Source organism: Cystoisospora suis (assembly GCF_002600585.1).
Source record: "Cystoisospora suis strain Wien I chromosome Unknown contig_18, whole genome shotgun sequence".
NCBI lineage: Eukaryota > Apicomplexa > Conoidasida > Eucoccidiorida > Sarcocystidae > Cystoisospora > Cystoisospora suis.
This window is the reverse complement of record NW_027152820.1, coordinates 61,808-77,137: the sequence shown is the minus strand read 5'-3', so window position 1 is coordinate 77,137 and position 15,330 is coordinate 61,808. Positions and strand designations below refer to the sequence as shown.

Sequence of the window (15,330 nt, the reverse complement as noted above, 5' to 3'; positions counted from 1 at the left end):
CAGTTCATCGTTCTCCGGCTCTCCATGCTTCCCTGCCACTACCTTCGTACGTGATTGTTGCATTGGGAAGACACTCGATGACGAGTGAGTGCTTCTTCTCTCTTCTTTGTTCTCTTCTCTTCTCTCCTTACTTCCCTCCTCCCTCTTCTGTCTCCTTCCAACAGCACTGCCGGGATGGTCGAGATTCGGCAGCATTCGCTCACCCGTTGATCGATGAATTGAATGAAACGACGCTACATCGGACGTAATTAGCTAGCTACGGTCGCTCTCGAGAGCCTCGTCTCTTAGCTAGTCAGGCGCATGCATGGGATTTCCTTCAGCCGCTTCTACTCCAAGGACGACCTCCTCGGTCTCTTCTTTCGCAAGCGACTGTCATCTATTCGGTCCCGCCATGCTCTACGGTGCGGCTGTTATCTCTTTTCTAGGAGTTTCTATTTCGTCGCATGAAGAGGCGAGAACGAGCAGTCCGTTTGATCTCAGGCAGGAGGATTCCATTCCATCTGAACTCCGACAGGGACGCAGTTTTCTAGATAGGTTGGAGTATCACAGTGGTCTTTATCCTTTTTTCCTCTCCCCCCGACAAGTAAAGGCAACAACCTAGCGGAAGCCGTTTCTTCCAGGCAAGCAAACACCTCACCGTGACCGGAGGTGGCACGCGTTTGTACTTCTTTTTTTTTAAAAGTCCTTTCCCGCAATGAACCTTTTTTTTGTTTGTCTCTCATCGGCTGTCGCCGCATTGGCGATCGCTTCGGAAGTGCCGGCTGCAGGTGCAGACGTCGGGGTGTTGTTCGACAGGAGAATAAATCTGAATGAGGAGGAAACCAAGCAGCTCCAAGCGGATCCCAGGAGACTATCTGGACAGAACGCCGCCCCTTGCAACGAGAAGTCTGCAGCCGAAAAGCCGAGTGTGACTGCCACGTTCAGCGAGACGAAGTTGCAAGCATCGTTCACCTGTGGAGCTGCATATAATACAGGACTTATTCCGGCATTCACTCAAAATACGACCTCCAAGTGCTGCGTTGATGGGAAAGAGACAAATCAGGAGGACGAGATTCAGACGGTACTGGGGGTAAAAGGCAAAGCAGTGCAGGAGAATCAGAAAGTGACTGTGACTTTGGAAAAGATTCCTGATGACAAGCGAGGAAAAATCATCTACTACAAGTGCAAAAAAGACGAAGGGAATGTTTGTCTTGTAGCTCTGGAGTTGCCCGCTGCAATAGATAAGTGTAAGTCCAGATACAAATCGATTGTCAGTTTTAGCTAGCACGCTCGGTCTACCTCACTTTCCGGGTCTGACTGGGGACTGACCGGTCCCAGCACTTTGTGCGATTTGCATGTCAGCAATGAATCTGTTTATCCTGTTTTCACACTATGCTGCGCCGGTTTCCTCGTGTCTGTGCGAACTTCTACGTATAGATGACTGCGCTATCGACAAGGTCATCACACTAACGCTCAACAAGACGGCCCCGAGTGCTAGCTTCAAATGCGACAACGGCAACCTGACGCAGACACCCTTCGAGGTCACTAACGGGAAGTGCTCCACTGTCGAAAAGGAGACTACGGCTGTAAAACTGTCTACGTCGGCGGGCGGAGAATTCAAGGTCACTGCTGGTCAACTCCCAAACCAGACGGAGCAGTTATGCTACACGTGCACCTATGCCCAAGTGCCCTCGCTACAAGACAACCACTCGGAAGACAGGACATGTTCTGTTATAGTTACGGTGGAGGCACCAGCATCCTCTACCTCGACGGTGACAACAACAAGTTCAGCCCGATCTATCGTCACGGCGTGTGGAGCATTGAATATCGTTATCGCTATGGTTCTGACCGTCGGCGCTTTCAACTGACTGACCGATAGATAGCCTGCCTTGTTGAAAAGAAGGCACCTCGTTCTCCTGACTTGGTTTTATACTGACGCAGCAGAAGGGTGATGAAGAAGAAGGAAGACTCTTGAAGCCGGAAGTGCGGCCCCCAATGCGACAAGGCACGGCGGGGAAGAGTATCCGAGGAGCACACTACGTAGCAGGCGGTGTCTGCGGTCTTCACAGTGAAAGCGAACCGGCTAACAAATTCAATTTCAGTCCCTTTTTTATTCGACCTTTTGTCGTCTTCTCAGGCTACCTCTTCACGTGCTCGCCGTATAGCTATAACAACACACTTAGCAAGCTGAGGCGCAGCAGCCGTTATAATATGTTAAAATGTGTAGGTCCTCATTTCGTACAGCACCTTTCTGTTTCTAAGCGGTAGATAGTTTTCTTCTCTATTGACGTGACAAAACTTCATTAAGATTTCGACGTGGAACACGGACATTACGGTACTGGCTCCGACATTATTCATACTATTATAGCCTAGCTTTCTTCCTACGTGTAACAGCGTCACGTTTGCTAGACTTTCATGCGTTTAAATCTCAATCCTACAAGAGAGAAGAAAGAACTTGCAAAGGACTGTGGAAAGCTCGAGGGATAGGTAGGTATAGACAGAGCAAAACGAGAGATAGGCATAGGTAGTTAAAGCAAGACAAGAGAGATAGAAGACACATATACCCAGATAGTGTGCTGCCCCCTGAATCAGCGACTGGCGGCACTCCAGGATTCGCCAGTGCTTCGAACTGCGACAGCTGCCTGCTCTCTGGGCCGTCACACTACAGAAACACCTTCACTGTAGAGACGTCGACGTAAACAAAGAGTCGGCACTCCGGGTTGTCAGGCAGTTCGCAGTTGAGAGGAGGCTGGCGGAAATCGCTGACTTCCATTGGACTGTACGGCCCAGCTCTTCTCTGAGAGTCGGGCAACCACGAGTACTACTGCTTCCAAAGAAACAGCATATTTCTCCTTGGAAAATGACTTTTTTCTACTATGTTGTCTGCCCATCCGGGAATTCTCGTATGAGGTTGTTAGCCTTTTTTTGAGGTGTTGTTTCTTCCCCCTGATCGCTTGTTCCTCTTCGTCGCCAATCACTCGTCTTCATCTCGTAAACTCACTCTATGTTTCTTCGCTCTGTCCCTCCATTGTCACCGCATCTGCATGTGAGTACTAGCGTTGGAGGGCACCCTAGGCACTTGTCTGACGAAGGCTTTGCTCTTCTCTTTGTTCTCTTCTCTTTCATCTCTTCTTCTCTCTCTCTCCAACATCGATGCCTGCCTGATAGTTGGGATCCGACAGCAACCCTCCAACCCTTGGTTGACATCAACTTCATCGAAGGTCGCTGCATCAGACGTAACTAGCTAGCCACGGTGCAGGAGTCCCGTGTCTTCTACGCTAGTCAGGCGCATGCATGTGACAACCGTCACCCGCTTCTTTCCCCCGGTAGCTTATCGGTGTCCTTCTCCGCAACTCTCCCATCAACATGCTGCGATCATGCCCTATACGAGGCTGTTACCGCTTTCTTAGAAGGCTCCATTTGAGGCGCGACGGGGTGAGACCAGAACGTCGTCTGCTCTGTCCTCAAGCAGGATAATACCCTTCCTCCATTTGAACTCGATCACGGATAAAAACTCTCAAGTTGGCACAGTGGGCTTTCGAGCGAGGCCGGTAGCATACTTAGCAGGAGTGGTTTCCAAGCAGGCAGAGACTGCAGCCTAGGGGCTCATGCCAGTGGTTTCTTCTTCAGAAAGTCCGTTACTCGCAATGAACTTCCTGTTTGTTTGTCTCTCGTCGGCCGTCGCCGCACTGGCGATGCCTTTCGAAGCGTTGCCCGCCGGAGCAGATGTCGCAGTGCTGTTTGACAGGAGACTGAATTTGAATGAAGGTGGAGACCATCAGCTCCAAGGGGACCCCAGGAGGCTCTCTGGAAAAGGGGACCCCGACACGTGCAACACGCAGTACACAGCCAAGGGAACACCGGACAAGACTGTTGCGTTCAGCGAGACAACGTTGCAAGCGTTGTTCACCTGTGGAGCTAACTTTAACCACGCCGTTATTCCTGACTGCGCTGCTCACTCCACTCAGTGCTGCCAGGACACGGCCGGGACAAACGATAATGCGGAGATTGCTGACGTCCTTGGAGTAAAAGGCAAAGCAGTGAAGTCGGGTCAGACAGTCACTGTGACCCTGGAAAAGATTCCTGATGACAAGCGAGGACAAAGCATCTACTACAAGTGCACCAAGTCTAACCAGTCGGAATTTTGTCTTGTAGCTCTGGCGTTGCCTTCTGCAATAGGCCCGAGTAAGTATTCTACACGCGAACCAACTGTCAGCGTAGCTGGTCATCTCGCTCTACGTCACCTTCCAGGTGTAGATCCGACAAATCAGTTGGTTAGCTGACATCATTTCGGTGATCTACATGTCACCACAAAATTTGATGTTCCTGTTTACACTCCAAGCTAAACCCTTCCGTTCCTGCTGTCAATGCGAATTCTTCTTTCTTTATACAGATGACTGCGCTATCGACAAGGTTGTGACAATCTCCATCGGAAAAACGGCTCCAAGCGCGAACTTCAAGTGCGCCGGCGGCTCAATGGACCTGAAACCCTTCGAGGTTACTGACGGGAAGTGCTCCGCTAATCGGAAAACGACCACTGCCGCACAAGTAACCGGGGTGACCAGAGAGGCAGGAGAGTTTAAAGTTACAGTTGACCAGCTCCCCAGTCAGACAGAGCAGTTATGCTACACTTGCAGTTATGCCAACGTCCCGGAGGTAGAAGAAAATAGCAAGAAGACAACGAGGACTTGTTCTGTTATAGTTGCCGTAGAGGCAGCAGCATCCACTACCTCGACGGTGACGACGACGAGCTCGGCTCGATCTATCCTCATGACCTCTGGAGCGATGAGTGTCCTCATCGCCATGGTTCTTACTGTCGGGACTTTCAACTGAATGACGGATAGATAGCCTGCCTTGATACGAAATAGAGAAAGCCTCGTCCTGACTTGTTTTTGGACTGACACGCTAGAAGGATGATTACGAAGGAAAAGCCTCTTGCAGTTGCTGCTGCGACTGCTACGAGGCAGGGCGGGGAGGAGGAGCTTCATTGTGAGAATGACCTTACGCTGTGTAATCTCTACTACCTCTCTCTCTCATGGGACAAACTACCAGGTGATGGTGGTGGTGTCAGTGGTCCTTGACAGTGAGAACGGATTGAACGGCTAACTGACCCAACTGCAGTCCACTTCCGTACGCGGCGCAGAAGAATCTATTTTCTTTTTTATACCGTTTTGGTTGCTTCTCACGGATACAAAAAGTAGTATCAAACTCGTGAGAGATAGACTAATGATAGGTACATAGACAGACGAAGGACAGCGAGAAAGAAAGGCAGACCGATAGATACCTGACAGATGGAGAGACCCGCATTATCCGCGGACTAGAGGCAAGACGAGAAAGAAGAAGCAAATGACTCGAGAATCCATTCTGTTCTTTCCTCCTCTCCTTACCCCCCCGCGATAAATCACTTCGTCTGTTGGAGAGAGAAAAAGAGGTAAATCGAGGAAGAAAGAAAGGATGCATGCATAGAGATGCCGGTGAGGAGCACAAAAAACCCAAGAGATCCTCACCGAAACCTTTCAAAATCAAAAGGAAACTTCACGGGAAAAATTCTCTTTCTTTCTTCTGCTTCTCTCTCTTTCGTTAGAGCTTAGAGACAGTATAGCCTTCTTTTTGAACGGTGTCACGACTATTTCTTCTTTCTGGATGGAGAATATATTGAATGTATTCTTGATACCCAGGCGGTACATCGGTTCTATTGAGCTCCTCCATCTTAGTTGAATTTACTAGAGCTTCATACACTCTTCCATCGTATCTGTAACAAAAAGAGAAGAACGACCATCAAGGATAGAAAGAAGAATGCATCAAACTTTAGGCAAACAAATATGTATGAAGGGGCAGAGCTACGTATATATCTCGATACGAGGCTGAGAGTGTATCTATAAATCGATTTTAGAGCCGTCATCGGGAGGATGAAGACACAGGATAAGTGTGAGGAAAAAATGAATTGTAAATCTTGATTGAAACTCCATTGATAGCATTCAGCCCCTTTCTACTGTCTGTCATCTCCTATGCATTTACACAACACTGATTACGATTACTACTATGAAAATATCGATGTATGTTCTAACCTTTCCTTCAACCATGCAAGTATACCAACAGACTACTCCTGCAAGACTAGCAGTCAACAGGCCTAATACCCCTGCTATGAGTGCTACTACTACGAGTACTGCTATGACTACTAGTAGACATACGCCTAGTAAAGACAGTAGCATATTCGTATGAATACTGATAGGTATGTTAACATGACTGCTACTACTACGATGAGGATGATGACCCTTGGAGCTGGTAACTATATGGATCCATCTCTCCGACGCCAAGCGTCTGACAAAATGCTAGGCGTACTACCGTATGCTTTACTCCGGAAATGAAAGTTTTACTTCCCTTCTTTTCTCCACTACCCTTCCACGAAGCCACACCAAGAAAGAAAAAAGGGAAGTGAAGGAGAAGTTTACGAAAGAAAGAAAGGGAGAATGTGGAAGAAAAGTTAGAAAGAGAAAACAGGAGAAACTGAAAGACAAGGAAAGAGACAAGAGATAGAAAGAGAACATACCTGCCTAGTGCGGAATTGAGGAGTTGATCAGGTATCCAGAATGCATCGACAATCGCTACAGCGTTCGGTCGTATCTTTCTGAGTATCGATTTGAGAGCTTTCATTAGACTTTCATGATGATCAGACGAAAGAGACTTTCCTATCAGAAATTCACTAAAGAATTCATCCATCCACGATAAAGCTAAACAATACCAGAGATCTTCCCACACACTCCGAACTTCGGGTGTACGTACACCTCGTGCCGCATCTAAAAACACTTGAAGAACAATCACATGGGAATGAGCTGTACTCAGACGAGCAAATTCAATCTTAACTTCATCTAGGGCCTCCATCATCGTCTTTCCTTCACCTAAAATCTCTGTATATTCTTGCGCTGCCTTGTAAGCCAGAGTACACGACCTAGAGGTTTCATACACACCACATGACAAAAGAAAAGAAGAGAAAAGAAAAAGGATGAAGAAGGAGAGAAAAGGCTTTTCTTCTTATAACACACACAATCTTTAGATTGTGATAATGAGAAGTCGAAAGTCTGCATACTACCAAGTCATTTCGAAGGCTAAGACAGCAAAAACAATGAGCCCGCCCATACTGCATATCCCTAGCTTCATCACCTTCTCTTTCTTCCTTTCTCTCGTTAACTTTCTTTCTTTCACTCTAAACACCTCCTTCTCTCTTTTCTCTTGCTTCTTCATATGCCTACACACACGAGTCAGAGAGAACTACGACAAAATGAAATACTACCACTGTTAGAATAGAGCCACTCTCTCTCCTTTTCCTCCTTATCTTCTCAATCTTTTGCCTAGACACCCTTCTATCTTTCTCTTCTCTCTTCTTGTCTACTATCTCATTTTTTCCATCGTCTTCGTCTTTTCTCTTACCTTTGTCTGAAAGCGTGAAGAATCCACTCAGCATCACTCCACTTCTCATCTCCAAGAGACGGAGGTTTTCTTTCTTGAAAAGGATCGAACTCATGGATATATTCCAGTGTACTTCCTTCAAGAGAATACTTCTGTCGTTTATTCATCATCTTTCTCTGAACCACCTTCAGTAAAACTCGAGCTGTCTGCACTGATAGAACGACTCGATCACCCTGTCGTTGTATTAGGCGAAAAGAAACACATACACAGAACTCCAGTCTCTCTCTCGTATACAAATGTCTCTTTTTCTTTCTCTCTCTCGGTATATGTGGATATGCAAAAAGAGACGCGACCGTATACATGCACATACACATGTTCCTATATATATGGAAAGCCACGGAAATGTACACCCTTGCACATAGGCAAGGGCATATATACAGAGGAATAGAGAGAAATATACACGTGGATAGAGAGATACGGAACTACACCTATATATATAGATGCAACTACGTATCTATCTATATATATATATAGATGGTAAGCTATACATGCAGTTATATGTGTATATAAATCTATATACGTGTACGAAGAGAATATGGATATATGCAAGCACCTGTAGGGAGAGGCATATGAGTCCCGAGAAACGAGATGGTAGAAGAACGACAAAGGAGGGAAATTCTCTCTGTACTCCTCCCTACGGAGGTTTCAATGAATCGACTAGAGTGAAAGTTCTAAGCCATCTCTTTCAATGCATTTCACTGTGATATCTCCACTTTCTCTCTCTTTCTCTCTAAGACATGCACGGGGACTCAAGATCTCTATATCATGAACACCTTAGTTCACTCGACAACAAACTGTGACGTAGCCAGTGTATCCACCAAACACGAGATACATCTACACCTGTCTCTATAGACACATACACATGTACAACATAGCTATATATCTGCGAAAGAAAAACATGCATCTACTATGTCTATATATAGAGAGAGAACAAGTTACCTTCCCTTAGTCTCTCTTCCTCTCTCCTCTCCTCCACCTTCGCTGTATAGTTCAATGCTGATAAAACACTAAGGAAGTGAAAGAGCTAGATCCACTCTCGTTATTCATACCTGGTTAAGTCCACTAACGAGAGAAGAGAGAGAGAAAGAGAAACGAGAAAAGAGGAGGAAAACGAGGATGAAACAGATGACGGACCTCATAGGTAGCAACAGGGACAAAGTTGGCGAATTGTAGAGGAATGCCTGCAGCAAGAAGATACCCATGGCCTCCACACGCTTTTCTGCACTTCTCCATCCCATCGGCAACTGCAAGAGAAATCGTCGCTTTCAAACAACTCGTGACTGAATGGATCTCCTCCAGCTTAGAAAAGTTGCCTTTTTCTGCTTCCCTCTGAAAAAACACAAAAAGAAAACCAAGAGGAAGAAGAAGAAGAATAAGAAGAAGATGAGGATGAAGAAGAAGACAAAACAAGAGAACGTGCAGGAGAAGATGAAGAAGAACAAGAAGATGAAACAAAGAGAATGGCAATGTAAGAGCGAATCCTATATGTGTTAAGAGAGAGATGACGGTGTATAGAACGAACAAGACTGGATGAAGAAATAGTCTTATCACATCACTCAAAGCTTTCCTTACCAGTATAGACTCAGGATGGTGGAGATCATCTCTCATAGAGAAACCCTCCTCCTTGTTACGATGTGATAGAGAGGAAGAAAGGAAAAGTTACGGCGAGATATAACAGCAAATACACACGGAAAAGAAGAAGAGAAAGAAGAGGACTAGGGATATGATGTATGATCTACTAGTAAGGGAATAGCAATACAAGGACGAGTCTTACTACTCATACTAGGACAACTGCAAGTGTTACCATTCCTATTACAAAGTACGGAGGAGTAGTCATCGTAGAAGTAGTAGTAGTAGAGAACGGAGGTGACGGGCGCGGGGAGGTACGATGAAGCCGCTACTAACGTGACAGGACTAGGGACAGTGAAAAGAAGAGGACGAGTAGAAGTAGTGAAAGAATAGCAAAAGAGACATAAACTAGTGTAGTTAACAGGAGTAAAAACAACGGTGATAGCTCTCATACATGTAGAGCCATCGTCGTTGTCGTAGTATTATTCATACAGATACTAGGACGTGTAGAATGTCTTTCCGTTGTAGGCATCACTAGGCGTTCAGACACTAGGAGAATTTCTGTATATCGCGACACGAGAAGTAAGCAAATCCTGACTCCTATGTTAAGGAGAACGACAAGAACAGGAGGGAAAGGAAGAGAAGGAGAACGAGAGAACGAGAAGAAGAAGAATTAGAAAAGTCTCTTTTGAAGAGATAGATGCTCTTTGCTTACCATGAAGTCTGCATAGAAGCCATCCATCCATATCCCACTGACAGTATAAGCAATCGAGGCGGCAAGGATAGGAAAGAGTGTGAACTGCTGTGTACTGTAATCGAGGACTTGAACTTCTTCACCCTTCTCTGTCATCATGTCTTCAGGCTTCTTCAAGTTCATAGCAAACTGTCGTCTCACGGCGCTATATCTGAAGAAAGTAAAGACAGTTAGAAAGAGATGACGAAGAGTGGTTTATTTCTCTTAGTCTTTCCTTCTCTTCTTATACCAAGAAGAATGACAGTAAAAATAGGCCTTTATTTTGATACAGAGCTATCTTTAGTTCACAGAGATCCTCTGTTATGATGGGTGCTCTTGTATGATGTGCGGATATGGAGGTGCGACGAGAAAAAGGTGAAACAAGCAAGAGAAAGAAAGGCTAGAGAGACGACCACGGGCCATCAATCAAGAGGTGAGGGGAGAGGATATCTAGGCTACCTTGAAGATTCACAACATCTATCCTCTACGGAAAGAAAAGACACAACGTAGAAGACACACAGAGGCAGACGAAGAGAGACAGGGAAAGATTAAAAGAAAGAGACACATGGAGCACGAGACAGATGCAGCGAAGCAGACAAGTCATGCCCACCCAACCTGCTCTTGAGGAAGACTGACGATGACTTTCTACACACAAGACACTGACAAGCAAAAAAGAAGAAAACGAAGAAGATGGAACACACCTCAGCTGGAAACGTCCACGAGCTTCTATCTTCTTTTCTTCTATCTTTCTCTCCAGTCTTGATGGGCCAGAGACACAGAAGTTTTCTTCTCCTATTGTCGAAAGGGCGGATCAAGGAAAGAGGTGGTAAGACATCTCCCTCATATCGGCTTTGTCTCTGTCCCGTCCGACTGAATAGAACCACGACTTCGGTGATCTGAGAGATTCTGTTTCCCTATCAAAGGAACGTCCCTACCCACCAAGAAACCAGGCTAACATGAAGCAGCCAGATCTACGCATCCGGAAAGATACGTCGATAAAACGACAGAGAAGTACGAAGGTACACAGACAGGTAGATTAGGGATAGATAACAACATGAGACTGTTAATCGGATTACAGAAGAAGTGGGCTGTTTCTATACCCGCTGGTATCTTCACCAAGAAATCTCTCAAAGCCCCTGAGTACCCTCTCGTATCCTTACCGTATAGCTATAACAACACTCTTAGCAAGCTGAGGCCCAGCAGCCATTATAATCTGTTTGCGTGTGAACGTCATCGTTCCGTAGAGCATCTTTTTATTGCCGAGCTGTCGGTAGTTTCCTTTTCTATCTACATGACAAAACTTCATTAAGAGATGCCGACGTGGAATCCGAACATCACGGAATTGAGCTCCTCCATTATCCATACTATTATAGCCTAGCTTTCTTCCTATGTGGAACAGTGTCACGCCCGGTAAACTTTCATGGGTGTTTAAATCTCGAACCTGAAAGGGAGAAGAGAGCACAAAAGAAAACAAAGAAAAAGCTGAGAAAAGGGAAGTGAAAGAGGAGAAAGAAGAGGAAGGAAAAGAAGGGCCTGCAGTTTTCGGAAAAGGACGAGAATACCAAGAGGAGGAAAAACCGGGAGTTGAAGATAGCTTGTTTTCCGCTGAGGAAAATGATGAAGAACGGCGGTATCTTCTTCAGGTAGGGAGTGTGTGAAATAAGAAAGGAGCAAAAATCTCCGGAGAGGTTTTTGAGAGACTGAGGAGAATCTCTTACGGCTCTTCCTGACATGTTGCAGTAAGACAAGGAGAGTTTCTTGTGTCCGATGAATGGGCCGACGAATAGATAGAGAGATCGATAGACTCAAGAGAGTTGAAAGATAGAGAGTTTAAAGATAGATAGCTTGGAGACAGACAAGAGGTTCGTGAGAATCTCTTACCTGAACAATAAAAGGATGGACGCCATAATCTTGTCCACGAATCCGTAGTCTAGCCATACAAACACAATGTGTGCTTGACTTAGCTAAACCTCCAGGCCACCATTTGGTTGCTTGAAGAGAAGGAGTATTGATGACCCATTCATCCGTCGATTCATCGAAATCAGCTGTCGTCTCCAAACCGGCGACATTCGACCCATGTGCTAACTCGGTTTGACAGTACGTCCCGATGATTCGGAAATTCTTTGCTAAGGGAACCCAATACTGTGCCTGTAGAAAGAAAGGAAACATCTTGGAAACTGTGCAGTCTACCGCTCGATGACGATGTACTTTACGATACGTCGCTTCCTGGTGAGGTAGTACCTCTCTAGTGTTCGAATAGCAGACTGGCAGGTCTTAGAGAGAACGGAATGGTTTTTGAAGTTGATGTCGTACCGACAATCATAAAGAAACAAACATAAGGATCTCCCTACCCTGTTCACCTTTCTCAAACTACCTCTTCTGTGAATTCAACTTACTAAAAGAACAGTTCCATCTTAAAAGAAGAGGGTCTTCTAGGTTAGACGCCTAAACCAGATCTTCACAACTCTATCTATACACTGAACACTGCACGAACGTTGTTCACGAAGTGTTGCCTATACAGACAAAGCAGACACACGAACAAAAGCAAGCCAGATAAGGCAAATCCCTGGGTGGTGCCATAGATTTCTGTAGCCGTTGGCAGTCGTCTAAAGGCGGAGAAACCACACAAGCACATCGTTTCCGAGGACAGGTGACTGGGCTTGGCTCTTCTAGAACCGTCGAGAGAGCTCGGAGAAGTTAATTTGTTCGGTACTGATACTGTGGTTGAAGAAAAGAATCCTTCGTGCCTGTCTTTTCCCTCCTTTCTTCATACCTGTTCGTCGTCACACATGTTTTTCAACGTAGGCAGAAACATAGTAAGATGGAGCATAACAAACATATCTTCTCCAGCAAGTATCTGAAGAGGCCCGATGGCTTCCTCGATATCCATGACCTTCAGGTCCCTGATCACCTTGACAACCTCCTCAGCAAGCCAACAGGCTCGCACATACTGTTTTGTAGTTCCATCAGCTCCCCAGAGATACCGAAGATCGAACGCGGGATTACGAGACAAAGCCGCTCTCAGTTTGGTTAGAATATCGAAGTGAAGCGGGCCATACAATTCACGTGTGAAATCCGCAACTTTGAAAGAACACTTCTTTCTCTCACTTAGGAGATCAGGGTGCACAACGCACCCTTCTAGTTCCGTAGTCGCTCCACCTCCGTTCATCTCGACAACGATCAGGAAGGAAAAAAGAGAAATTAGAAAACGTTAATCCATCAATACTCCCTGTAAACACAGGGAAATCCACGAAAGTGACTCAGCCCTCTTAACACCTCAGATCACAAGGTTGCTATAAACGTAAATCAAACCCCAGCCCTCAAGGAGCCAAGGAACAAAAAACATGCGTAACTTTGTCCTACTACAACTTTACAGAATTGCTCTTCCTAAAAAAGCCGAGCGCAATCTCATGTAGTAGAAGCGGTTGAAAACCTCCCCTGATACACGGGAAAGAAACGAGACCCATGGGAGGAGGATCTTGGAACACCCATCGCCTCGGAACAACGGTAGCGGGACCGACCCGATTCGCGAGAGTCAACCAATGGACATCAAGCTAATTGAAGGAAAGCTTCCTGTTTCGCTGAGAAAAACGTTCACTGACACAAAACGCCAGGATCATTTTCTTTGCCCGTGACCGTGACCGCGAGGGGGCCCAATCTGAACATGAACGGAATGCCCCAAAAGCCCCGTTCTGCAGTTACCTCTGTGCACATTTGCGCAGGAGGAATCACGCACGAGACGTATCGTAAGACAGCTCGAAGGATAACCACGGAAGTCAAAAGTGCTGTCACGTCCGAACCGACGCGCCACGTCGCAGAAATCTCCTTCGCGAGCTGTGCATGTGAGATCTGGGACACCGGGCAGGCCTTCCCCGAGAGCGCTGCTGATACTGAAATAAATGCAACCACCCCTCCTGCTGGCCAGGCAGACGGAAATCGGAAGAGCCGTCTTCTATAAGATAAGGCCTGTCCGGAAACAGTGCTTTAGCCCTAACTCGCAGGCGCGGCACCAATGAAGAATTTGCTGCTGCAAGCGCAATCCGGGCAGGGCGTCCTCAAGTGAATGAACAAAAGACTACGAAGCTTGTAGCTTTGTCCTCTCAGTGGCGTGAGGCACGGTTCACCGCAGCCGGTGTTTTGGTTGAAACGTGGACTCGGAGCAAGCCTGCTTTCTCCGTGGGGGTGATACCCAGCCTGCCAAGCGGCTCCTCCAGGCCTCAGACCCAAGACAGTTAAGAAGCCTGGAGCGACTGAAGGTAAGTGAGTGGTACAGCTGACCCATCGTCCTGCTGAGGGCCGTACTACTCTTCTTTTTCTTCTGCCGCACCTGCCAGTGTGGTCTCGGCTCAGTCTCAGGCGTTCAGCAGAGCGATCTGCTGCACAGCGAGAGCTGCCCTACACTTCTCTGGCGCGGACCGGCTACTCCAGTATCCTTTCATGCTCAGCAGCCATCGCAAGTCCACAGTACCTACTCTGCATAAAGAGCTCTGAAACAGCACGAGAAACTTCGGCCTCTATTGTGTGCAGAGGCAGCAAGTCTCGGCAAAGACGCCAATCGTTTAGCCAGCGGGTGGCGCTTGTAATATGGGCTCCAGGAGAATACCCGTATTATCGTCTGGTAGGCTACGACGTTTCACGAGTGTGTAGCAACTTGAGGGATGTAAGGGCAATCAATGGAAGTCTATAAAGTCAGAACACCCTGACAGGAGGGTGGCAGTTTCTCGACACGTAGCGGCCTGATCACCTTCCCCGTCATGCCGGTCCGTTTGGTCCCAGAAAAGGAGATGCTTCTGCTGGGGAACCACTGCACCCCTCCGGCGGTAGACCCAGGGCTGCACTTCGCAACTATGTGGGACCAAGGTGTGACACTACAAAAGAGATCGCAGGGTTCCCTTCGTGTATGCAGGTCTGCGCTTTGAGATGCATCAACCAGGCGCCCAGCTGGACAGCTGCGTCTTTGCTGCGAACTTTGCCTCCTTCCTTCCGGGAAAAGAAAGTGACTCCGCGAGGATCACGGCGTGTAGCCACTTGACTGTGCGTCTTCACGGAGTGTCCCACTGATTTCACAGTCAGTACCGGCGCACTTCTGTTGCGAGGGCGAGGAAAAAAGGACCGTGGCATTGCTCGCGACAGCTTCTTACTTCGACGTTCGTGATGAGGCACAACTGCGCTCACTCGAAGACCAAATAAACGTTTTCTAAGAAAGTAGGGGTCGCCCAACCCCGAGACCGCTGGCGTTCGGCAAACCGCTTACAGCTTTCTACGTCAGACCGTTACTTCGATAAAGCTGCCTCCACCAAATCTCGTCTGGTGGCCTCTCGACTACTGCTGTACGGCAACACGTATGCCCACCTCGCCCATCACAACTGGTCCTTCCACCATGCATACTAGAGAGCCGGACCTGGAGTAGCAAAGCAGACACCGTACTTCTTTCTCTCCCTTCCCTGTCCCGTTCTTTCGCCCTACGAACGACCTGCACTGTCAAACACGACTGGATGCCGTTTCCTAGAATGCTTTTTTCTCAGACTCCCTCCCACGAACACCCTCTATTCTCAAACTGTGTAGAGAAGGAAAACGGCTAG

At 47.0% G+C, this 15,330-nt stretch overlaps 2 protein-coding genes across 2 annotated transcripts; one reads left to right on the top strand and one right to left on the bottom strand.

The window, feature by feature from the left end:
- The first annotated feature begins 364 nt into the window (after window positions 1-364).
- Window positions 365-5,110, top strand: CSUI_000034 (sag-related sequence srs53c). The gene is made up of 3 exons (XM_068060269.1): window positions 365-1,226; window positions 1,417-4,164; window positions 4,373-5,110. Exons 2-3 carry the CDS (start codon window positions 3,588-3,590, stop codon window positions 4,810-4,812), a joined length of 1,017 nt encoding a protein of 338 aa, XP_067927762.1. The 5' UTR covers window positions 365-1,226; window positions 1,417-3,587; the 3' UTR covers window positions 4,813-5,110.
- A 34-nt stretch (window positions 5,111-5,144) lies between these two features.
- Window positions 5,145-13,164, bottom strand: CSUI_000033 (acyl- middle domain-containing protein). Its single transcript, XM_068060268.1, has 8 exons — window positions 12,522-13,164; window positions 11,630-11,896; window positions 10,909-11,189; window positions 9,731-9,920; window positions 8,581-8,775; window positions 7,408-7,619; window positions 6,530-6,928; window positions 5,145-5,731 (listed from the first exon to the last, which is right to left on the bottom strand). Exons 1-8 carry the CDS (start codon window positions 12,915-12,917, stop codon window positions 5,560-5,562), a joined length of 2,112 nt encoding a protein of 703 aa, XP_067927761.1. The 5' UTR covers window positions 12,918-13,164; the 3' UTR covers window positions 5,145-5,559.
- Between the last annotated feature and the right edge of the window lie 2,166 nt (window positions 13,165-15,330).

Bases quoted from the DNA above. Each gene is read 5' to 3' on its own strand.
- CSUI_000033 (XM_068060268.1), bottom strand. From the start codon at position 12,917: ATGAACGGAGGTGGAGCGACTACGGAACTAGAAGGGTGCGTTGTGCAC. The intron at 7,620-8,580 runs GTCCGTCATCTG...ATACAACGACAG, and splicing joins TCCCTGTTGCTACCTATGAG to GGTGATCGAGTCGTTCTATC. The intron at 5,732-6,529 runs GTATGTTCTCTT...TTTTTGTTACAG, and splicing joins CTCAATTCCGCACTAGGCAG to ATACGATGGAAGAGTGTATG.
- CSUI_000034 (XM_068060269.1), top strand. From the start codon at position 3,588: ATGCCAGTGGTTTCTTCTTCAGAAAGTCCGTTACTCGCAATGAACTTC. The intron at 4,165-4,372 runs GTAAGTATTCTA...TTCTTTATACAG, and splicing joins GCCTTCTGCAATAGGCCCGA to ATGACTGCGCTATCGACAAG.